The sequence below is a fragment of the Cynocephalus volans genome, chromosome 5 (genome assembly GCF_027409185.1).
Source record: "Cynocephalus volans isolate mCynVol1 chromosome 5, mCynVol1.pri, whole genome shotgun sequence".
Taxonomy (NCBI): Eukaryota; Metazoa; Chordata; class Mammalia; order Dermoptera; family Cynocephalidae; genus Cynocephalus; species Cynocephalus volans.
The window spans coordinates 155,071,431-155,095,157 of NC_084464.1; the positions used below are offsets into that span (position 1 = coordinate 155,071,431).

Below are 23,727 nucleotides of genomic sequence, written 5' to 3' on the forward strand. Positions count from 1 at the left end.
TTTCATGCTTCCGATTTTCAGGAGTCTCAGGGTTAAGCTAACATTTTTGACATGGGTGCAACTTAACTGAATTTTAAGTAGGACTGTGAGAGTTGATGGCAGTGATGAGACAGATACTACAAAACAATTTTAGTCACTGATAAGATGAATGTGCTGCATTGTTATCTATAGCATTAAAATATAGACATTCCAATCATTTTCCCATTTAAAATTTTTGCTTCAAGTAAGCCAGTTTTGGTCGTGCACTATTTAAAGTGAAATAAGTAGACCTTTCCTATGCTCCGGGCTGTCCAGATTGAATGTGAAGATAGGGCTGCTGCAGGGCCCCGTATTGGAAATTTAGCCTGAAATCTGATTTACTCAGCCTCTCTGTAGGCCGTTCATTCACTTGGCAGATTTTAAAATCACCAACTCAGCCTTGATTTTCACACATCCATAGAAAGTTTCCTTTTATTTTTTGAAGGAAAATCTGGGAAATAATTACGTTTTGCTTTTTCAGGCATAAATTCTAATTTAAATAAATAATTCCGAGAAAGCTAATTCTTGGTTGTAGACTTTAGTTTTAAATCAACATATATGTTTGTACGTTTAATTGTGAAGACAGCGCAGATTGTGTAACATCATTATACAGCAAACCAGTATACTGTCATTCAGTTTCTGAGATTTTTAAGTCCAAACTTTTTCTTGGCTGTTGAATTTTGAGTATCAAAATTCAACAGTATCCTACTGTTCTCTGTAGGATGTGAGGCCTAGGGCAGAGCACCCTATTTCCTCCTGTGTCCTCCATTCAGGTGAGGTTAGTTCCTGACAAATTCCTGTGATTTCCTCAAGACTGAGCTCAGGCATTTCCTGTGGGAAGCCTTGGTTAAAACCTGTGGCAAACCCAGTGGATGGTCTGTCTCCTTCAGTCAATCTCCAGGACAGCCTCTGAGGCTCGTTAATTTTTCTGCCTCCAGTGCCTGGCACAGTGCACATAGTAGGTACTTAGTAAATGTGTGGTGAATGTATTAATCAAATCATTAGAATGAACACCAGGGTAACCAAGAAGGAGAAAGGGAAAAGAGCACATGCAGCCAAGAGGTGGGAGTGTGGATAGAAGGGCAGTTCTCACAGCTACTTCAAATAGGGTTTTGTGTCTACATTCCTGGTTCCCCTCTTTACATCCCCTTCATACCTCGGTTCCTTGTTTTCTAGTTTCTGCCCTCACCTCTGCAGTGAGACTGTCTTTGCCAAGCTCAGCAATTAACTCCTAGGCAAGTATAGCAAAAGCTTTTAACCTGCACCTGTTGGACCCCTGGGCTGCACTGGGCATGGCTATTTTGTTGCTGTACATGACTCCCTTCTTTTCCATAACACCATACTCTCTAGAATCTCTTAACTACATTTTCAGACCATTCTTTTGGTCTCTTTGTGGGCTCCTTTTTTTCCTTTTTTCCTTAAATGGCGATATTCTCTAGAATTGTTTTTGTCCTCTACCTATTGTTTTCTTTTCCTATATTCTTACCTGATAAAGTTCTTGGGTTTTACATACTTCCCGTTGATCAATTCATCCTGTATTTATTGAGCACTTACTGTATACCAGGTACACTGTTTGACTTATGTTCTGGATATGTCTCCTATATGCTGACTTACTTATTTTTCTAGGTTAGACCATGCTCCCCAAGCTGCAGACTCAGTGTGTCTCTTCTTTCTGGATATTTCCACCTGGATTTCCTATTGGAACCTCAGGTTTTACATGCAGAACACTGAAGGCTCCCACTCCTGGGAGAGGGTTGATCTGCTTCTCCCCCTGAATGCTCTGTCTCAGTTGGTGTATTACCATTTAGCAGGCCACCCTTGGCTCCTGTCTCCAAGTTCCACTGCATCTCCCCCCTAAATGTGACTTGAATCTGGGCTTGCTTACTCTCACCTCTGCTGCCAGTTCACGACCTCAGCCTCAATTGCCTGTTGGGGCAACCCGACCTGCTTCCAGCCAGTTGCCCAAGAGAGCAGAGCAGTCCTCCTAGAGGTGGGTCTGATACCAGCTCTCTGTAAAAGCACCTGGTGGTTCATCCATAAGAGACAATATGAAGCCTTTAAAATGGCCTGTAAGCCTCACCCATGTTCTGGCTTTTGCCTGCTTCAGCTTTTCCTGCTTCACTTGGGTCTAAGTTGCTTACATTTGCTCATACACGCCGGGCAGTTCTCCCTGGAGCCTGTACGTTGTGCTGTTTCTTCTATCTTGTGGAGCTCTATGTCCCGTCCCTTCCTACCTCCAACCTGCTGTTCCCATTTGTCCTGGTAATCCTCAAGCCTTCCTGAGAGTCCCCGTGAACTTACCTTGGTGTGAACCTAGAGTCTCGCACACAGTGTAGGGATCAATATATGGTTTTGGAAGGAAGGGTCTGTTGAGTGAATGCTATCGGCCTTTGTAGCACTGGGCAAGGGATTTCTCCACTGCTTTGCTTTTGCGACACGCCCTGGAGGGAAGGCCATGCTGAGGCTTCACTCCTGGCTCTCCCATATGGCCTTGGCCCTGAGGCCCAGGGACTGACTCACCAAACCAAAAATAAAATTCAAAGTCTAGTTTTGAACTGGATGGGTTTGGTAAGATGCTTACTTACATAGGGAAGGTGGCTTGTGACTCATAGTCTGGGTGCTTATTCCTGCACACTAGTGATCTTTGAAAAGTTTCACCCTAGACACTTTGTATTCTAAAATCTATCCTTTCACTTTTTAATGAACACTCACATACACTAATGTTTGATCAAGGCTTACAGACTCAGGTCTAAAATAAAATCGTTGTTCTAAGAATACTTTGAAGGCAGAAAGTGTTGCTAAGCACTCCGTATCCTCTGCCCTTATTGCTAGTAAACTAAAAGCTGGGTCATGCTCTTTTCGTATATGCATAACAGAGTTTTAGATGCAGTTGTTTTCTCTCTGCTTAGGATGCGTAATCTTTTTTATATTTTTTACTCTGGATCCTTCTTAATCATTAAAACCTTCCTAAAAGTAAAAAATAAAATGTCTTGTATTCATCTACATTTTTTTCTTAATGTTCTTCTGAGGTTTTGTCAGGTCATTATTTTTATTATTTTCAAAATTAAAGGTAGTTGTGTTTTTAATGCATGTTAATGTAAGAAAAAATTCTGCCTTTGTAATGAATAATGAATTAATAAACCTACTTCTTTATTACTTCACAGGGCAGCCCAATGGATCCAATGGTGATGAAGAGACCTCAGTTGTATGGGATGGGCAGTAACCCTCATTCTCAGCCCCAGCAGAGCAGTCCATACCCAGGAGGTTCCTATGGCCCCCCAGGCCCACAGCGGTATCCAATCGGCATCCAGGGTCGGACACCAGGGGCTATGGGAGGGATGCAGTACCCACAGCAGCAGGTTTGTGCTAATTTTTCTCCCTTCCACACCTTTTTTGGTGGTAGTTTTGACTTTATCTTTTACTGTCTACCCAGGATTGGTGATAAGAGAATTAAAGTGCATTTCACTGATTTTCTACTTTCTTTTAATTTTTGTTGTTTCTTTAAATAGTCACAGGAATATTTTTCTTCTTTTTTTTTTTTAAATGTAAATGTGAGCGTCTTAGAACAGAGTGGACAAAATATCCATTTGGTTGCAGGCCAGTGGTACTACCTGTGTTTGAAGTATGGACTGTGTCATAATTTTGCAGCAAATTATATATATCTAAGCTCTGAAGTGAACTTGGTATTCTAACATTTCTAATGTCAGACTGTGTCAGATTTTGAGCTGTGAATAGAATGTCTTTGGATAAATTTTCAAGTTATTTAAGGTCTTTTTCATGAAGATGTAATCAACTTTTAAAAATTTTTTTAGCCTCCCAAAGACTTATATTACTTTCATTTCTTAAATTATTTGTTTTGTACCTTTTGAAAACAGTTTCTGTATTTCATATAAGAGGATTTGATGTGCATCTGTTTTCTTAGCTCTTTATGGGTTTTGTGTTTTTACTTAAAACAAACAAGACTTCCTGCTCTTAAACAAAAGACCCAGTATTTTTCTCCTTTTTCTCTAGAATTAAATGGAGTTACCTTAAATGACAATTTACCTTCTAGCATTAGTAAACCTACAGTCTTTTGGATACTTGAGAGAATATCCTTGTTATGTTGGCCTGTGAAAGCATGAAATTTGGGAAAGACTAAATTAGATTCAGACTTGTTAGGGTATTTAGTTACTAGGAACACCAGAAAGGCTTACTTATAAATTGCCATACTGGGCTTTAAGCCCCCAGGGACTGTGTCAGCCTGATGCTGGTGTACATTTTACTACCTCCAGACCTGGGGCATTTCATAACCCATTCTGAGGGTTAACAGTACTTCCTCTCAGGAAATGCTTCCCTATATTTGGCCAAAAATCTTTCCTGGGGGAAAAGTTTGTTAGCACTTTTGTTCTCTTCAAAGTGGATGTGGAGAATGATTTATCATACTTGACACAATACATAGCTGTGTACTAAAAGTTCATCAGTAAGTTGCCTCTGAACCTTCTCTTTTGCAGATTGAGTATTGTTTTTCCTCTGTATCCTTGCCCCTCCTTGGGGGATGCTTTTATATAAGGCAGTTGTGGGGAATGTAGCTCAGCCTCTGAATCCTACCTGTTGATTCCTTAAACAGCCTTTGTTACTGTCCAAAGATCTCACCCCTCCATTATTAAAGATGAGCCACTCAGAATTCTAGTAGTCAGTTGCATATCTAATTGTATTCTTTATTTTTTTCCACATTGTTCCTTTCTTCTAGCAATATTTTACTTCCTAGAGTAAAGATCTTTAGTTGAGTCTGCTGTGAGAGGGAGAGAATTTGTAAATGATGAAAAGTGAGGTGAGAGTTGTGATTTTCTCTCTTTCTAGTTGTCATTTCAGTTTCTGAGCTGCTTCGCCCTTAGTTGAGGGGAGAAGGCCCAGGCAGCTTTCACTTGGGGCCAGCAGCTCTGTAGGATGCTTTGCCACAGGAAGAGAACAGAGGCAGGAAGGGAGGAAGAAGTAGTGGGACTAGTGGACAAAAGGGTGTGCTCGATACTCCTTGTTTCTGCACCTTCCTTTTTGTTAGGTTTCCCTGATGTGACTTTGGAAAGTCATTTTCAGAGGGTGATGTTCATGGCAAGCAGGTGAATGCTCCCTTGTCTCTCCTCTGTGTGAGTTAAAGTCTTACTAGAGGTTTCAGACATTGGCTTAGTTTGCAGTCCCAAAGTGGGAATCAAACAAATGGAGAGGGTGTGTAAAGATGATTACCTAGGAAATTTTTTTTTCATTATTTTCTTCCCCAAATGTATAAGGCTTAGAGTAGAGGACATACACAAATATACAGAGTAATCTCAGTTTTCTTAGCTTTTTGGTTTTATTTAATCCCTGTGACTCTTATATACTTTTGGAACCTAATGACTCTTAGATTTACGAGTATTTGAAGGGACAAATTGGTGAAGATTGCTTATCAAGTATTTTAGCAAATTTTTAATTAAGATTTTAGATTAGGTATTTTACTGCTAACCAAAAGAAATGTCCAATTCTAATTAAGCCCAGATCTTTCTGATAATGAAAGGAAAATAGAGTATCTGGTAAGAAGCTGAATATACTGCCCGCAGAATGTCAAACCTTCATACTGAGTCAGTTGTAATCCAGGGTCTCACTGATCTGTATTACTTTTACTCCTTTTCATTTAGTTATAATACAGCTTTGAGATACAGTATCTTACTTTGAAATTTAAAAGGCTAAAAATAACAGTGAATGCATTTTTGAATGTGTGGAACATTTTAAGGGAGACATACAGCTTTTATAATACCAAGTTTATGTGAATAATTCTTAATAGTTTTGAAATGGAAAAAATAAGGGAAGATTTTGAGCAAAGGTTTCAGAGCACATGCATTTTTGTTGTTGTTACTTTAAACTGTGTTCTTTGGTGAGGAATTTTCAGTGAATTGCTTTGTTTGGGAATTTCGGATACTTATACATTTGTTTGAAACAAAGTCCTGGCACTGTGATTGGCTGCTGGTTCTATCCATCTTCTCCTAGGATTAATGTAATTGGCTGAGCATTGTTGTAGTTATGACTGCTAATGTTCTTCAGGGAAAAAGCTGAAAGATAATTATGACATTGAGTAATTGCTGAATGGACATCACCACCTAGGCATGACTGCTCTGGGTGGCTTCCAAAGCTTTCTGTGTTTGGTTTGTTAACCTTTAATGAGCTGAATCCAGTTCATTTAATATTGTTCATGTATTTCTACAAAGGATTAAAATGCAGGAATTCAAGTTTGTAAGTTGAGTTGCCCACTTACCAGCTGAGTGTTAAGTTGTCTTTGGCTCAGGGGTCACAGTTTGATTCCTGGCTGGCATTCTACTCTGTGATATGAACTTTAAATGACGATTCTGTTAGAACTGTAGTGCTTAGATGAAATTTAACATGGATAGTATCACTGCTTATTTTCTAAGAGTCAGGAGGGACAGGCCACTGAGTGTTTGATTTTAGTATTAACCTGGTGATTTTTGATTTGTGTGGTGATAATTTTATTTTTGAGATATACTCATGACTGAGTTTTTGAAGCACGATGTGATAATAGTACATCATTTTAGTCATATTAACTTGGAATAGATTTGTGGTCTTTCACTTGCTGATTCTCCCACATGATCAGGCAAATACGTGGCTAAACAGATTAGTTTTGCACAGTGCCCTAAAAACTACTCTGCTTGGGCTTTTATTGAGTGTAGAGGGGAAATGAATTTTCTATGCCTCTGTGGAGAATGTTCTGCCTCCAGGCTCCTGGAATTCAAACCTGGGGATGGTTAACAAAAGTACACTGGTTGATTTCATCTAATACAGAGCTTCACAAAGATGTATAGTTCTTAAGATTACTAGAATCTGACATTTTCTGATTAGGGATGTGGGTGAGCAAGGTTATATTTCATTTTTCCTGTCCTCTGTGATCATAAATGTACACATAGGCCTTTGCCAACTTGCTTTAAAAAAGATTTTCATATAAAAGTAAATAACACCTAGGAGAAATAAGATACAGGAACTAAGTTATTTGTGTCAAGCAGGTTTCAATAATGTAGTTTGAGTTTTGGGGTTATTGTGTTGATATTTTAACTATCCTTATTTTGTTGCTGATGTTTGATAATACGATGCCTGTTGGAACTGTAAAGCTGGGGAGAGGCAAAGAAAGCAAAAACGAGAGACTTAAGTTCATCGTTCTTTCATAATGGGGAAACGTGACGTTTTTTAGTTTTTAAAAACACATCTGTGTTATGAAGACCTTTACGACAAAAGCATGGACTATGATCATTGTTTTGAAGGATATAGTGGCAAAATTAAATAGAAATTAGTTATTTTGTTAAGGTGATCCATCTGAGCTTATCACTTTAAATCTAAATAAAAACTGAATTAAATGTAGACATTCTTAAGGTCTGAAAAAGAAAACCTGGATTAAAAGTAGTTCTTTTGAAGAGGACTTTAAAAAGCAGAAGGTATTCTAATTTGTGCCTTTAGTTTGTCTTCTATACCCTTTGGCTATGTCTATTTTGCTATGTGTTTTTTGAGTAAAATATTTATTTTAGAACATAAGCATTTTATTTGGTATCATCTGAACAGCCAAAACACTTCTTCCAATGCAAATGTTTATTTTGGCAGCAGATGTTTCTAAAAAGGAGACAAACATTAAAATTGTTTGGCTAAAATAAATGTTTTCTTTAGGGTTATTAAGGCGGCCAAGCAATTTCTAGGATTCACACCTGTGTTACTTTATATTATTTGGTCTATTCTGGAAAAATTTTTTATTTGTTTTAAATGTAACTAAAACCATGTTTTGATATAGTTTGAACAATATCTCTGAAAAGTAAGGAAAACTGGGGAGAGGGGGACTGGTTAAATACTTAAATATTCCAGTTTTTTGACATTAAGTGTTTGTTTAGACTCACTCAGTCTCCTAGATGTGAATCCAGTAAATTTTGGTTTTATCTGAAAAAGAGCTTAGACCTCCTATTTTTGAGTATTGTGACATAGGATGTGATAGAATGGGAAAGACAGAGACTTGACTTAGCATAATGGAGGGGAATGGGTGCCTGGTATCTGTCCTACATTCAGATTTTTAATTTTTTTTGGCAGTTTCTGTATTCACTCAAAGACACCCACCTGTATCTGTGTGTGCATGTGTGCTCACAAACATGTATAAAAACCAGAACATTTGTGTGACAGTGACATTCTTGTGTACTGAAATGTGTGTCTTGTATATGTATATTAAATAATATATTAAACATATTTGTGTGTGTGTGTGTAAATACACAAATAAATGAAGGTGAACACTTTGGCCAGTAAAATAGTGAAATGCTGTGAGATTTCATTAGCTATGTTATTTACAGCATTCTCATACATTTATGTTCTATACTAAGAGACGTGGAGCCAAGCTGCTTGTACACCTGAAATGTTTGTAGTCCTTCAGCTGATTGCAGATTTGTATAAATAATGGCCATTTATTGGCCACATTTTGTCTTGGTTTCTTCAGTTGTTCTTGAGCAGTGAACATGAAGGTATTTAAGGTTTACCAACAAAATAGATTTATACCTCGCATTTCTGCTTCCAAGTACATGGATAGCAGATGCTACTGGCTTTGATGCCAAAGTTCCCTGTAGATGGAGTTTTGTACCAAGAAAATATTTTTGAATAGATTTGTATGTAGATGTGTTAATTTTATTTGCTTTTCTCCTTAAAACTTAAATTTTTAGAATACTTAACTAAAGTCTTATTTACTTTTTATATTGTAGTTAGATTTCACCATATTTGAAGCATTCAGTGTGACATTCTTAGTATACCTGTATTAGAAGAGATTACATTTCAAACTAAATATAGATTTTTAAATCTTTAGCATTTTTCATAAAGTGAGACAAGACCAGATTATACTTGAAAGTCTGATGAGAAAATGTGAGATGATTTCACTTTTAGTTTGGAAAGCTACTTTTATATTAGGAAGTTTATATTGATAAATTTATGTTTTACCCAAACATTTACATTATTTTAGATATTCTAAAGATTATATTCAGTATATGTCTTCTGCTGATAGTTTATATTATTTTGTCACATACATATGAATTTTACTATGTTTTTTACATAATATAGACTTGCAACCTAAGGTATCTTTTAAGGTTTTCCATTACATTTTTATTTTTGAGATGTGAATTTTAAGTGTATATTTTAGGTCGCATTGGAATTACTTGAGCGTATTTTGAATAAGTTTGGCTTATTTGCTTTCACCAAAGAAACATTGAGTATGATATTTATGTTAAAATTTAACAATTCAAATAAAGCTAACAATTGACATCAGTAAAATCAACCAACCACATTTCACCTTTCTTCAGTGCTCCCTGAAAAACAAACACTAAACAACAATAAAAATCCCACAAGATAAACTGTAAGTTAAAACAATTTAAGTGGTGTATTTTAGACTAGGGGTTCTCAAGCTTTGCTAAATGTTAGAATCTCCTAGGGCACTTTAGAAATCCCCCAATGGATGCCCAGGGATGCCCATATCAATGACATGTGACTAGAGAGGCTTCCGTTGATTGCAGAGCTCCACCGGGGAGTGACTGCTCTGTGCAGCCAGGGTGTCAGAGTTCGACCACATAAGTTACAGGGCAGCTCACCCCCTCTGGAGGCTTGTTAGAGAGGCACATCCTTGAGTCCACCTAGTGAATCAGAAACTCACCACTGTCCTAAAGGAAAGCAATGGGCCCAGAAGAAGGAGATGGGATAGTTTAGTCCTTGCCAATTAATGTTTAATCTGTGCATGATATTGGAAAAATCTGGACCTCGTTCATCTGCCAAATGAGGGGGGTTGACTACAAGAGGGGTTTCCCTCCCAGCTTGGATTTTCTCTTTCAAGTAAATGTCCTTTGGTTTCAGTATTAGATTTTAGAGTCTCGTCATTTCAACAGTCTTCTGAAGTTTATGGGTTGATGCTTGACAAATTGTATTAATATAACTACTAACCCATATTCTTTGAAATTCCTTCTAAAGGGGACAAAGTGATTTCTTCTTCAAAGATTAGCAAATTGTTGGGATCAGTGCAATAAATTATTTTCTAATATTATTTTTAAAGTGAACGTGTTCTCAGATAACATCTTTTCTTTTGAATACCTGGCATGTGTTAGATATGTAGAATGTAGTCTGTCCTTTTTGAAATGTAGAAAATCTTAAGTTTGACATACTTTACTTGGAGTCACTAAAGGAATCAAAGAGAGATTCAGCAATTACTTACTCATTTAGCACATTACTACTTTCTGAGTAGTTCTGAAAATAAGTATAAATTGTACACCATTGGGATAAATTGTGTAAAATGAACCTGAATAGAAATAAGCAATTTCAAGATTTATGTTCTGTACCATTACTTTCACTCTTCTTTAACCCCATGAGGGGCTGGGGACTAGATGGCTTTGTTTTTGTGTTTTAAGACAGGTTTTTTTCTAGGGGTAAAAGGAGTTTTTTCTTTCATAGTAATAGCCAGCTAGTAATTAAATTCTTTATGGCAGTTGGATTATTTTTATATGCAACAAATTGTGTTAAGACTATTTGCCCTTATGGTTTTTAAAGTTATTTTATTTATAAGTAAAATCTGTAGTTGTGAATGAAATTAAGAAAACACTAGCAGAGAAGGAGCAGAGGGAAGAAGGGTATCAAAAGGGACACACCTGGGAAGAAAGATATGGTCTTGCTTCTCCCAGAGTGGCTGTGTGGACATCTCCTTAGATCCAAGGAGCCTTGCTTAATCCAAGCTTCCTTAGGCCTCAAGAGGAACTATCCACTTGGAGCCAGGTATTAGAAATTTCCTGGACATTCTGAGTGTGGGTAGTGTGTATGTATAACACAAACATCCCTTGCCTACTTAAATAGCCCCAAACCAAAATTTTGGTTACTAAGTAATTGTCTACACAGCAGGAGTTACCCAGCTTCCTAGATATACAGAGAAGTATGTTTAATGTAGAAAACAGGCTGTATTCCAAAGAATTAGCCAAATTTATCTCTCTTTATTGGTAGTGACTCAGTAAGAGCATACTTAAAAAGAAAAAAACAAAACAAAACAAACAAAAAAAACACTACCAAACCAACCAACTAGTGGAATTGGCTCTTCAGGGTTAGTTAAAGGCAAGGATCCAGGTGAAATTCCATAAAACATCAAACATGCAGAACCAGAGTAAGACTAATGTAATAGCAAAAATATGCAAGTATTGGAATTAAAATGCTAAAATCTATCATTGCTGATGTAATTAAGTTTTACTTAATTGTGTTGAGAGTTAGCAAACCAGCTCCACTTGGATAGTTGTAGCAGTTTGGTCCCCAGGCAGGCTAAGGGTAAATGTCTGCTGGGAAGGGAGCTCAAGTCTGAGATGAGAAAAGAGCCAGGCAGGGTGGTTTCCCGGCCTGAGCCACCAAGAATAGAGAGCAAACCTGAAAGCAGTAGGTTAAAAAGATAAATGTAAGGATTGGATGCTCCTTTATAATCAGCATCATCATTATCACTGGTCGCAGAGAGAAATGGGGAAAAAGAAAGGCCTGTGGACCCTATGACCTCAGATAGGTCCTTGAAAGCATTGGCCAAAAGGGAACTTCCCTCTCCTTTAATCAGTATATTTACCTTGAAATTTCCAGTAAGGTTTTCAGATATCTTAAGCGTTTACATCTTTGGAGGTTCTCCTCCATTTTCTGGGCTTCGTGGACCCCTCTTCTCTTTTTCCTCCTTGTAAGTCCTGTGCCATTTGTCAGGCATCATGGAAATGACAGGATCTTAGTCCCCAGCAAGTGGACAAATTTGGGTGGTTGGGGAGAAGGGGAAAGACTAGAAGTCCCTTCCAGATCAGCTGGGTGGCCAGTGAGAGCTCTCTCTGCAGTCTCCACTGGTGTCTCTGCTGGGTCCCCCATTCTTCTTCCTCGTTGGCTTCAACAGTGAAGGGTGGGAGAGTGATAAGCTGCTAACGTCATTGGCCCTTAGTCTTCATGCCATCAGATGTGTCACAGCACACTTAACGATAATTCCAAGAATGACGGGTAAGGGGCTTTTACCAGACGTATGCAGCAGGTCTGAGGTACTGAAGTGCAGAATGGAGAGTGGGGCAGGGGGTTCCAGGAGGGATTCCACCTCTGACCAGGAAATCACATTGCTGCCAAAAGCCACAGAAATTTGGAAATAAGCAACATGCAATGTGCTTATGATTGGACAAACTGAAAGAATTTAAGTCCCTGAATATATCCAGGCTGCAAGAGAGGCTGTGAGTTTGTCTGAATTCTAGCTTGTGGGGGCAGAGCGTTTTGGTTACTAAGTCGTTATAGAGAACACAGAGTTATTCTTGACTCTTCCAAAATTTGTGCGAAAATTTCCTCCCCAACGTCTCCTCTGTCTTCCTGCCCCAGTAAATAGTGGATCCTTCTGGTTGTCCAGGCTAAAACCCCAGTTATCTTCTTTTCCTCAACCTTTCGGTCTGTGAGAGAGTCCCATTGGCTCTCTTCTTTCAGATAATATCCAGAAACCAAGTACTGCTCACCACCTCAGTGGCTCCCACCCAGGCCCCAAGCCGAGCACAGGGGGCTCCTCCTTAACCCTTCTTGCGCCAGGGTTTGTTTTTAGCAAAGCTACCGGAATGGTTCTTTCAGAGGGTGCAGGCCAGGCTGTGGCTCTCCTCTGGGGACTTGCGTGGCTCTGCCACTCTGCACCCCCATACCCAGCCCCTCCATTCTGCCCTTTGCCCTTCCCCAGGACCTTTGTGTTTCGTCTTTCCCCTCTGGGAAGGCTGCTGGCCAGGTCTCTGCATGGCTTGCTAACCTACTTCCTTGAGACACCTTCTCTGGCTCACTCAGGTAAAATCGTACACTCCTCCTACCCCTCGCACTGTTGTGTTTTTTCCATGCCGCTTATCACCACCAGAGCTGCATTTGTTTCTCCATTGTCAGATGTCCTTCTAGAACATAAGCTCTAGGACAGCAGGGATACCTTGCTGTAGGACCGTCATCTAGAACCATACATGGCACTTCACAAAATTTTCAAACAGAATTTGCAGAATTGTAGACTCTGGCCAATGGAATCCATTAAGCTTGATGCAAAAAATGTCCGTGTGTTTTAGTGGTGCCTCTGCCACCTGTGGCTGGTGGTGACATGGGCTCGTTCACCCAGGCTTTGCAGCTTCCAACGGAAACTCAGTGCCTCTGGTGCTGTGTGTGAAGCCTGCTGGGACCGTTAGCTGCAACTTTAACTCTGCTTTTAGATTCTTGTGGAGGTGCCGGTGCCTGAGAGATTGTTCTAGCATAGCAGTTTGGTCTTGGCTTGTTTCTTTGTGCGCGGTGTCAGTGGCCTGTATTTCTTTCTCTCTGGCACTAGCCCCGTACAGTGCGTCTGAGCCGCTGCTGCCTTCCTTCAGGCCACCATCTCTTGTGCTGAGTGTGGTGGTCAAGGAGGGGCGAGGAGCACAGTGGGCGTAGTGGTTGAGTGGCATTTGGCACTCGTGTGGCAGGGGCTCAGAGCTTCATCCTGACACTGGCCGTTCGACCGTGCTCATTGCAGAAAGCCCCACACGGTTAAGTGCCCTTCATACAAACATGTTTTCCTGGGAAGGATTTGCTGCTGGAGGGAAGAGAGTTCCTCCACCATGGAGGTGCGCTCCTGCCTGTGTGGTGGAGGAATGGGGCCGGGAGATGGGTTTGGAGCTCCCCTGGGTGGGATGGCCCCCACCAGGGCTTGTGCTGGAGTTGTGCTGAGTCACTAAGGGAGAAAATCTACAATGTGCTGCTCACTTCTCCATACCTGATATGTTGAGCCCACTTTTCTTATCATGGAAACATTACTTTTACATGCATTATGGGGCCAGAGCTCTTGTGTCAAGCTTAACTTTTTTTTTTTTATTTTTAATTTTTGGGCAGCTGGCCGGTATGGGGAACTGAACCTTTGACTTGGTGTTACAAGGCCGTGGGTACTAACCAACTGAGCTAACCAGCCAGCCAAGGTTACCTTTTAGAAAGGGTGCATTGTGCACGTATGCCTACATGGCCCTGTAGCCTGTTTCCAAAAGTGGAGGCTGTGCTACACCTGGAATAAAAGTTGCATCCAGGAGTAAAGAAATATAATTTAGATTGAATTCTTAAAATTATCCCTGTGTGCTTTATTGAAGTTGAAGATCTATGATAGACAATTTTCACTTTGAAGGAAGTGGAGAAATTTAGTGCCTCAGCATCAATGTTGTCATCATTGTCCAGCCAGTATTTGGAACTTGTCCAGCCCAGTTTTTCTCAGCATGTGCCATGCATTCCACTGGTGTTAGGCAAGGTCATTAGGTGGCATGTAGACATGCATTACATAGCACTGAATCACATAGTAAGAAAGTTGTTCTCTCTTGTGTTTCAGACTGAAGTCTCATTGGCTTTAGTGTGCTCTAACACCTTGCTAACACTTCACAGACCCACCCACCCCTTTTTCTTTTTCTAAAGAATAGGCCTCAGTCTAAGCCTCAGGCAGGTGTCAGTACCCAGTTAGAATGTAATCATATTGACTTCATGGTATTCATCTTTTGCGATTATTTTTTATTTACACAAGTAATCCTGGTTTTATATTTATGATAGTAAATGCAAAAAAAAAAAATATTTTTTAAATACAATTATTTGAATTAAAAAAGCGATTTAAAGAAAAACAGTTTGTACTGTAAGTTGAGTTTATTTGCTTTCAGTTTAACTCAGCACACATATATTGAATGTTTACTGTGTTCTATCCCATACTAGTAAGCAGGGAATGTCAAGATGACCGTAACGAGGTCTTTGTTCCCCAGGACTTTGGAGGGGATACTCTGCAAAGAAATACATTGAGTAGTGAGTGCAGATATAGATGATTACCCTGGTGCTAGGGCAACACAGAGCACACTTACTTGGGTGGGATAGAAGGGGGGATGTAGGGGAGGTGTTAGGTTGTATATGTGAATCCTGACTGGTTCTAATTATAATAGCTCCCTACTAAATTTTGAAAATTGATCTTTTGCAGTCAGACAAATACCACTATGTCACACATCTATTGGATTTGCTGTTGTTTTTGATTTATTGAATTGAGAGAATATTAAGGTCTTTGATGGTTTGTTCACTTAGTTGTCACCTGACATTATTTGTTTACCCTAGGGCAAGTCCAAGTACACCCATGGAAACAGACAGGTACCTGGGTACTTAGAATGCAGTGTGGTGAGTGCTGTGGTAAAGGTTTGTAGGACACACTCTGGGAACAGCTACAGCATGGAGTAGGAGGTGGCTTCCTGAAATAGGTGATGTTAGAAGTGGATCTTTCAGTAGGAGTGTGCTGGGTCTGGGGAGAGGACAGTGTTCTAGGGAGAGGAGGGGGTGCTTGTCTAGTTCAGTTATGCTTTAAAGTGGTCTTTATGAATTTTACAGAATTTTTTACATTTTAAGTTTGCACAAAATTGTGAGCATAGAATCTTTTTTTTTCTTTTTTTTTTTTTTCCTTGCCTCCAAATTTTCCTTTTATCTTTGCCCTGTTTTGGTGTTTTGATGGATCAGTGTAGAAAGCGACAGGGCTACTGCTTAAAGGCTGGCTGGGTCTTGTTGGATTTCTTAAGAAGAGAAACTCTCCATACTTAGAGCCAGTGCTTAGGCTTCCAGAGTAGAGAAGATTCCTAATCCATGTATCAAGAGGGGGCAGAAATGTAGTGTATCTGTAAACATTATTTTAATAAGTAGACCTTTTAAAAATGGCCTATGATTTCTATTAACCTTATTTTCTTCCACCTTAGAGATTATACAAAACTGTGCCTGCATCATACGATTGTAGCACTTCAATGGAGTTAATATTCTACAAAAAGAATTAGTATTTGTCATTGCAGTCTACATTGCTGATGAGTTTTGCATTTAGAAATACTTACCAAAACTGTTTGAAAATAATATTCAGACAATATAATCAATACTCTGAACTTTTATTCTGGTGTGTTTAATTAGGTGAATGATGATGTGGAAATAAAGAAGCTGAGTTTCAAATAAACTTACTTACCTGCTCTATATTTCCCTTTCCCTCTATCATCTTTTTATATCAGAACTTTCAGTTAAATCAACATTCAGTGTTTACCTTAATATGACTATTTAAAATAATTGTCTGTAGTTGAGTCATGATCTGTGAATATATTTCCTTAATGTAGAACTTTGTGGTACATAATGTTGTTATCCTGGTGTTGACAATTGCCTCATTGTTCTACTTTTTAAAAAATTCATACAGTAGTCCCCCCTTGTCTGCAGTTTTGCTTTTCAGTTTGTTACCCACGGTCAACTGTGGTCCAAAAATATTAAATGGAAAATTTCAAAAATCAACAATTCATAAAGTAATATCAGCAATTCATTTAAATTTGCGCGCTGTTCTTAGTAGCGTGATGAAATCTCAGACTGTCCTGCTCTATCCCTCCCGGGATGTGAATCATCCCTTTGTCCAGCAAATCATCCCTTTGTCCAATGACTCCACGCTGTCTCCACTTCTCGCCCAGTTCCCCGCCTGTTAGTCACTTAGTAGTTGAGACAGAGACCACATTCATATAACTCTTATTACAATATATTGTTATGCTTGTTCTATTTTATTATTAGTTATTGTTGTTAATCTCTCACTGTGTCTAATTTACAAATTAAACTTTATCCTGTGTATGTATAGGAAGAAACATAAGGTTGGGTACCATTTGCAGTTTCAGGAATCCATTGGGGGTCTTGGAATGAATCCCCCGAGGATAAGAGGGACCTACTGTACATCACCAATTTATTCTCAAGCTCTGATAGAATGTACAACTTCATTCAGTTAATCAAACTGTAGTGAACATTTTCATGTTTGTGGATGACCAGCTTTTGAATAACCTTTCTGTATTTGGGGAAATGTCCACATTTAAAAGCTCTGCCTCCATAATTTAGAATTCAGAATCAAATTTATAGCCTTTTGCAGCTAGGATGCATTCAGGTGACTTTAATTCTTTTACTTAGACCATTCATAGCGGACTTTTATTTGGAAGTAAGCACTTTGCATGTTGCTTATTTCCAATTTTTGATGACTTTCAGCAGTAGTGACCAAGTCCCTGGTCAGAGTTGGAATCCCTCCTAGAGTCCCTGCTTCACGTTCCATTCTGCACGTCATTAAGCTCATTGCCTGCTGCATACATGTGGCAAGATGTCCCTTAACTGTCATTCTTGGAATTGCTTTGGCCTCAAAGTAGCTTCTGAATCCCATGTCTTCTGTGTAGGTATTTGCTCATTTTTGGTGGGTGCATTTTCTAGGATCTTCTTAGAGAGACTGCGGGAGAAATAAGTTTCCTTGCATGTCAGAAAATGCCCTTTCTGCTCTCAAGTGTGATTGGTGGTTTGGCTGAGTGTAGAATTCTAGATTGGATATAATTTTCCCTCATAAAGCCCCCCATTGTCCTCTAAGCTTCCAGTTTTCAGCTGAGAAGTCCAGGACTTCATTCTTTGTATTTTACCTGTTTTTTTCCTCTCTGGAGACTTTAGAAACTTTTTATTTACCTGATTTCTAAAATGTTGATGAACCTTGGAGTTGGCATTTTTTTCATTCATTTTGCTAGACTGTCCAGTGTTAAACTCAATTCTGGGGGTTTTTTTGGGTGGGTGAGGGGGAGGGGAGTGTCATTTCCTTGATAATTTCCTCACCTTTATTTTCTCTATTCTTGGTATCTGGAAATCATATTAGTTGGATGTTTTAAATCCTGGATTAATCCTTTAGTTTTTGGACCTTTTCTTCTAACCTCTTGTCATCTGTCTTTTTTGTTCTGTTTCTTGGCAGATATTTGTTAGTTTTTTAGCTGTCCTAGTGAGTTTTTAATTTTTTGTTTTCATAGTTTAACTTTCCACTAATTGTTTCTTATCACTACATTTTCCTTTTTTTATAATACCATCTTATTCTTATTTTGTGGATGCAGTAGTTTATCTTGCTAAAGATAATTTTAGGATTTGGGGGAGCAATCTCCTCTGTAGTGTTCCTTGTCTGTTTTTCCTTCCAGTCCTTACTGTCTCAGCCTTAACTGTCTTTCCTGTTGGAGGATTTCTTGAAATGTCTGGTGGTCCCTGGCTTTCTTTCGTTTGTAACAGCTATGTTCTGAGTACTGAAGGAAAGCTCTGTGTCTGTGGACAGCGTGTCCACTGGTGAGCCTGGATGATGGGGAGGGAACTGGGCCATTTTGTCTGAGGACCCTCACATGTTGTTATCTGTGCCCCCCTCCCCAGTAACTCATCATTTACTCTTGAGAGGAAATCAGGGAATCTGGAGTCCTGGAGGCTGAATGGGCAATGGGTCTGTTATATTTCTAACAGATTTTAATTGAATCCTCCTCCTCCACGGACTCCTCTCCTGCCAGCCTCTCCAGATGGTAATCCTCTTGACTTCTGGCAGGATTGGGGTGAGGCTTGGGAAGGGGGACACTGACTTACTCCTTACAGATTTTTTCCCCTAACCCCCTGCCACCTTCTCATTCCTGAGTCTTTGGGGTTCTGTGCTTTAATTAGCTTGCTCCTTATCCTCTCACCTAGAACAAATTAAAACTTTAATTATCACTCGTCTATCTGCTTTTCTCCTTCCAAAATTTTTGACCTCTCTTATCTGCTGTCATCTCACCTCATGTTTTCCTTGTTCTTGTGGGTTTATGCTTTTTCTTATTCCTTTACTGTCATTTTAATGGGGTTAGATGAGAGAGTTAATATGAGAAAATGTGAGAGAAATAAACATGAGTATTTAATCTAACTATTTACTGGAAATCTCCACAAAGACATTTCAATAAAGCAGTTTTTTCTAACTATCCTATTGTCACATATGAGGTTTTTACAGTGTGCTATCTGGTAGTACAGTAGAGTTTTCAGTGCTTAAAGGAATTTGTAGACTAAGAATAAACCTATGAATAAATGAATTAAACAGCAAAACTGGAGTGTCTCTGGTTGGCAGGGAGCCTGGCCAGAGGAGGCTGTGTGAGGGCGGGTGGCCTTTGTTTAGATTAGCCAGGAAAAGCCTCATGGAACTCAGGAAGCGCTGCTCAAAGGAAAATGATCTCCCAGCTGCATTTAGGGGAGGTCGGAAGTGGGAAGGCCTTGTAAGGCTCTCTTACCATCCACAGGAGAAATCAGTGCCCTCGTCTGGAGGAAAGTTCCCCGAGAAGGGGAACTGAGAATAGAGTCGAGATGGGAGAGGTGATGTGGAGGAAAAAGACTTTTGGAGATTAACTACAGGTGAGAGCTGATATTTTAGAAAAGTCAAAAATGATCCTAGTGCTTTAAATTTTAAAGATGCAGTGAATGTGCATACATTCTGTAATAAAATTATTAATGCACTTCTGCAAGTAGACATCATTTTTCTGGTCACTCTTTGCTTTTATGAGAAAAAAAACAAGTTAAGCAAAATATTTTAAACTTATATTTAGTCAAAAAAGTTTCTGGCTGTACATACAGATCTATGCAGATTCCATGTGCTGTCTTACTAAGGGTTTTTCAAATGCAGAGAGTGGCAGAGCCCTGCTTCCCTCCCTCGTGGAAGCCTCCTGAGGAATCCAGTAAATAAAACAGTAAAAGAGGCACTGACGACTGAAGCCCCACCTGCCCGGCCTCCGCCTCCACCTTGTCCTGTCACCGGACGGTTCTGTTTTCAAAGTTGATATTAAGAATCATGACACAGACTTCATCTTCAGTCTTTAGAGAAAGCGAAATGATGTTCATTTAAGGCAGTTTTATTAATGTCTATGTTTAAATGCAATTTCTAACAATAAAGGATGAAATGAAAAGAACTTTCTGATTAATACTTATTAACCCAGAAAATTAAGTTAACCACAGTAGCCTAATTCTTGAGCTCTTCAGCTTTCAGTTGTAGTGTTGCTGTATTTGAGTTTTGTCTAAGAGAAAAGCTTCATGATATCTGTATGTGTGGCCCAGTGCCAAGACCAGTGTGAAACTAAAAACAACAACAGCAAACTGTTAAGAGTAATTATAACAAAAGTCAAGTTTGTAGCCTTATGTGTCAGGAATAAAAAATAAGAATCCAATTCATTTGGCCAGTGTTTGGTGTTCGTATTGCTGTTTAAATAACTATACATATGGCTCTTTCAACATGAAACATCTACACACGTTTATCAGCTTTCACAAATGTTATCTTTTTATGTCTTTATCACTATTAGAACATCAATTGGTAATTAAGTCAGGAGAAAGTCTTATGCACAGACCATCATCCTGTCTAGAGGGCGTTATTCTTCCCTGTACATTTTTGGTGCCCTAGTGTTGGCCTGATCCTCAGGCCCCCTTAAGTTAAAAATACCCAGTGTGTGGTCTTGCCAGCTGGCCCAAGGCCAGGCTTTTTATAGCCTTGTCTGGCCTGGGAATGGAGCTTAGCACAGGGGGAGGTGCAGGAGGGGGCTTCTTTGGTTTGGTAGGCCAGGAGTGTGGTGAGGCCCTACTGCCTTGCTGAGTCTTAGCTCTGTCATCATAAGTACAAGAGTCATCTGATGCCAACCTCCTCTCTGATATCTTTTGGTAAGATATTTGTTAGAATAATCAAGGAGACAACTTTAAGTAAAATTTCCTATTATTTTTGAAGCCTGTTGTACCATCTGCTATGGAGAAACTTCACTGCCTAAGTACATATACTTTAACTAATTAAATTGAGCACCAGGTTCCTGGAGAAACATATTTATTAAATGTCAACAATTTGGGGACATTTAGTTTTCATTTTTGGTCTTCTGTGTCCAGTGGCATTTTTCCTAAATTACGTCCAGAATTTCCTTGGGATTATGCATGCTATTTTTTATTCTAAATGTTTGCTTAGATTCTTTTGAAGGTATCTATTTGTTGCCATAGTTCTTCCTTCTCCTTCCCTAATAGTACCTAGAAAACCATTTTTGTCTCCTCTTCTCCCTGCCCTGTTCCCTAGATTCTGTTTTATATATAAAACCGTGGGGTTAAAGTAATACATGCTGTCGACATTTTGCTTTGTTTTGTTGTTAATCATTGGGAAGAAATTTGGTAAAGTGAGGAATGTTACAGAATTTTCATTACACTTGGTCTTCAGGCCATACCCTGCAGTCAGTCAAGATGTGTGACCCAGTGCTAAGACTTACAGTATTAAATAGCAGAATGTTAGTTCATAGAGAGAAGTGTCTGCATTTATGTTGTCTAGAAGAGTCAAAATTCAAACACCTCTTTGTGTACACTGTTCCTGTCTTTGCATGTTTTTCTGTCCTGAAGAGCAGACAGTCACATTCGTTTGCTCCCTCCTGTCTTAGGCACCACTTGATGGAAGGGGAAAAAGACACTTATTTGTGTGGGTTTTGGTGGGGAGGGGAGGTTTTTTGGGTTTTTTTGTCTGTTTGTTTTTCAAAGCTCCTAAGGAGCGTAGTTGGTAAGCCAATTGTCACAGTTTGTGTGGACCCTGAGGAAGAGAAACCGTGTCATTGGCCTTGACACTGATTATTGAAGGACTATTGTTCACTTTTGTGAAATGCTTTAAAAATGCATGAGAGCACCTTTCTGACACTGGGTTTGCTGAAACATCACTGCTGTCCTTTTTGTAATACTCCTGTGGATGTTTTTGTTCAAAGTGATATCTGTTAGAGCTTGAAGTCTTCTTGCACGGCTCTCTTTTAAACAGGTCGCCCTGGACAAGTTTTAGCACATAGTTGCTCAGCCTGCCACTGGGAGAGAATATCTTGCTTACACATATTTAAGTTGCTGTGCAGAGAACTTGACCAATTTACATACCGCACTGCACATAATTACTGTTCCATTTTGAATCATCACTTCATTTTCTGAAAATGGTAAAGATTGGACAGAGTGGTGGGAAATTTTGAGAATGCTGGAACAATTTATGATTATATTGGAGACGCTTTTTGACTGGTCAGTATGAAGCTGCATATTTTTATTATAGCGTTTTGGGTGATTTGGGACTCCAGCGTTCTTATTTAAGACTGAACTCTCACAAGAAATTATGTAAACATTTTTCTATTGAGAACCTATTTCTAAAATGTACATGGCTTTTTTGAGTTTATATTGTGAATTCCTAATTTTGTAGGACGGGAAAACCATGAAAAAGTCTTATGTTTTAGGTCTTTTACATTCATAACTTCCAGGGTTTTTCTAGGCTGCGTGAACAAGGACTATTTCCAAATCTTGTTGCACGTGCTCTTATTTTTTAATAAATGAGGTTCATATAACTACAAACAGATCTGCAAAGTAAATGATTTCTAGGTAAATGATAAACTCCATATTTGTTGGGGAATGAGAGAATAATTCTGTTTTTCTCTTTTTCTGATTACAAAGTACTACTTGTAACAGATTTAAAAATATTGAAATCTTAATGCAGAAAGTAAAAGGCTAAGTCCTCTGAAGTCCCACCCCTCAGAGATAATAAGTATGGTATATATACTTCCAAATACAGTTTTAAAGGAGATAGTATAATATTATTCATATTCTTCTGCAACTTGCTTTCATTGCTTAATATATCTTAGACATTTTTACATCTTTTCATTATGTATATTTAGATAATGATGCACAGTATTTCTTTGTATGGATATATCATTTAATGAAGCACATTTCTGATTGTGGGATGTTTTGGTTCATTCCAGTATTTAACTATTATCATAAACGATGTGGCAAAGCATGCTTTCTAACAATTGTAAGTATTGGGAAAGTATATCTTTTTTTTTTTTTTTTTTTTTTTAAATTTTATTTTGTCGATATACATTGTAGCTGATTAATGCTCCCCATCACCAAAACCTCCCTCCCTTCTCCCTCCCCCCCTCCCCCCCAACAATGTCCTTTCTGTTTGCTTGTTGTATCAACTTCAAATAATTGTGGTTGTTATATCTTCTTCCCTCCCCCCCCCGATTTGTGTGTGTGTGTGTGTATGTGTGTGTGTGAATTTATATATTAATGTTTAGCTCCCTCCAATAAGTGAGAACATGTGGTATTTCTCTTTCTGTGCCTGACTTGTTTCACTTAATATAATTCTCTCAAGGTCCATCCATGTTGTTGCAAATGGCAGTATTTCATTCGTTTTTATAGCTGAGTAGTATTCCATTGTGTAGATGTACCACATTTTCCGTATCCACTCATCTGATGATGGGCATTTGGGCTGGTTCCAACTCTTGGGTATTGTAAAGAGTGCTGCGATGAACATTGGGGAACAGGTATACCTTCAACTTGATGATTTCCATTCCTCTGGGTATATTCCCAACAGTGGGATGGCTGGGTCGTATGGTAGATCTATTTGCAATTGTTTAAGGAACCTCCATACCATTTTCCATAGAGGCTGCACCATTTTGCAGTCCCACCAACAATGTATGAGAGTTCCTTTTTCTCCGCAGCCTCGCCAGCATTTATCGTTCATAGTCTTTTGGATTTTAGCCATCCTAACTGGGGTTAGATGGTATCTCAATGTGGTTTTGATTTGCATTTCCCGGATGCTGAGTGATGTTGAGCATTTTTTCATATGTCTGTTGGCCATTTGGATATCTTCCTTAGAGAAATGCCTACTTAGCTCTTTTGCCCATTTTTTAATTGGGTTGCTTGTTTTCTTCTTATAAAGTTGTTTGAGTTCCTTATATATTCTGGATATTAATCCTTTGTCAGATGTATATTTTGCAAATATTTTCTCCCACTCTGTTGGTTGTCTTTTAACTCTTTTAATTGTTTCTTTTGCTGTGCAGAAGCTTTTTAGTTTGATATAATCCCATTTGTTTATTTTCCTTT

The 23,727-nt window shown here is 38.9% G+C and overlaps 1 protein-coding gene across 4 annotated transcripts in view; it reads left to right on the plus strand.

Annotated features, from left to right (window-relative positions):
• The window catches only part of ARID1B (AT-rich interaction domain 1B), a 405,100-nt gene that overhangs the window by 41,292 nt on the left and 340,081 nt on the right, over positions 1-23,727 (plus strand). For all 4 annotated transcript variants that reach the window (XM_063096175.1, XM_063096176.1, XM_063096177.1 and 1 more), the window contains exon 2: positions 3,183-3,377. In XM_063096175.1, coding sequence (XP_062952245.1) covers positions 3,183-3,377 — 195 coding nt within the window. The remainder of the gene's footprint in view (positions 1-3,182; positions 3,378-23,727) is intronic.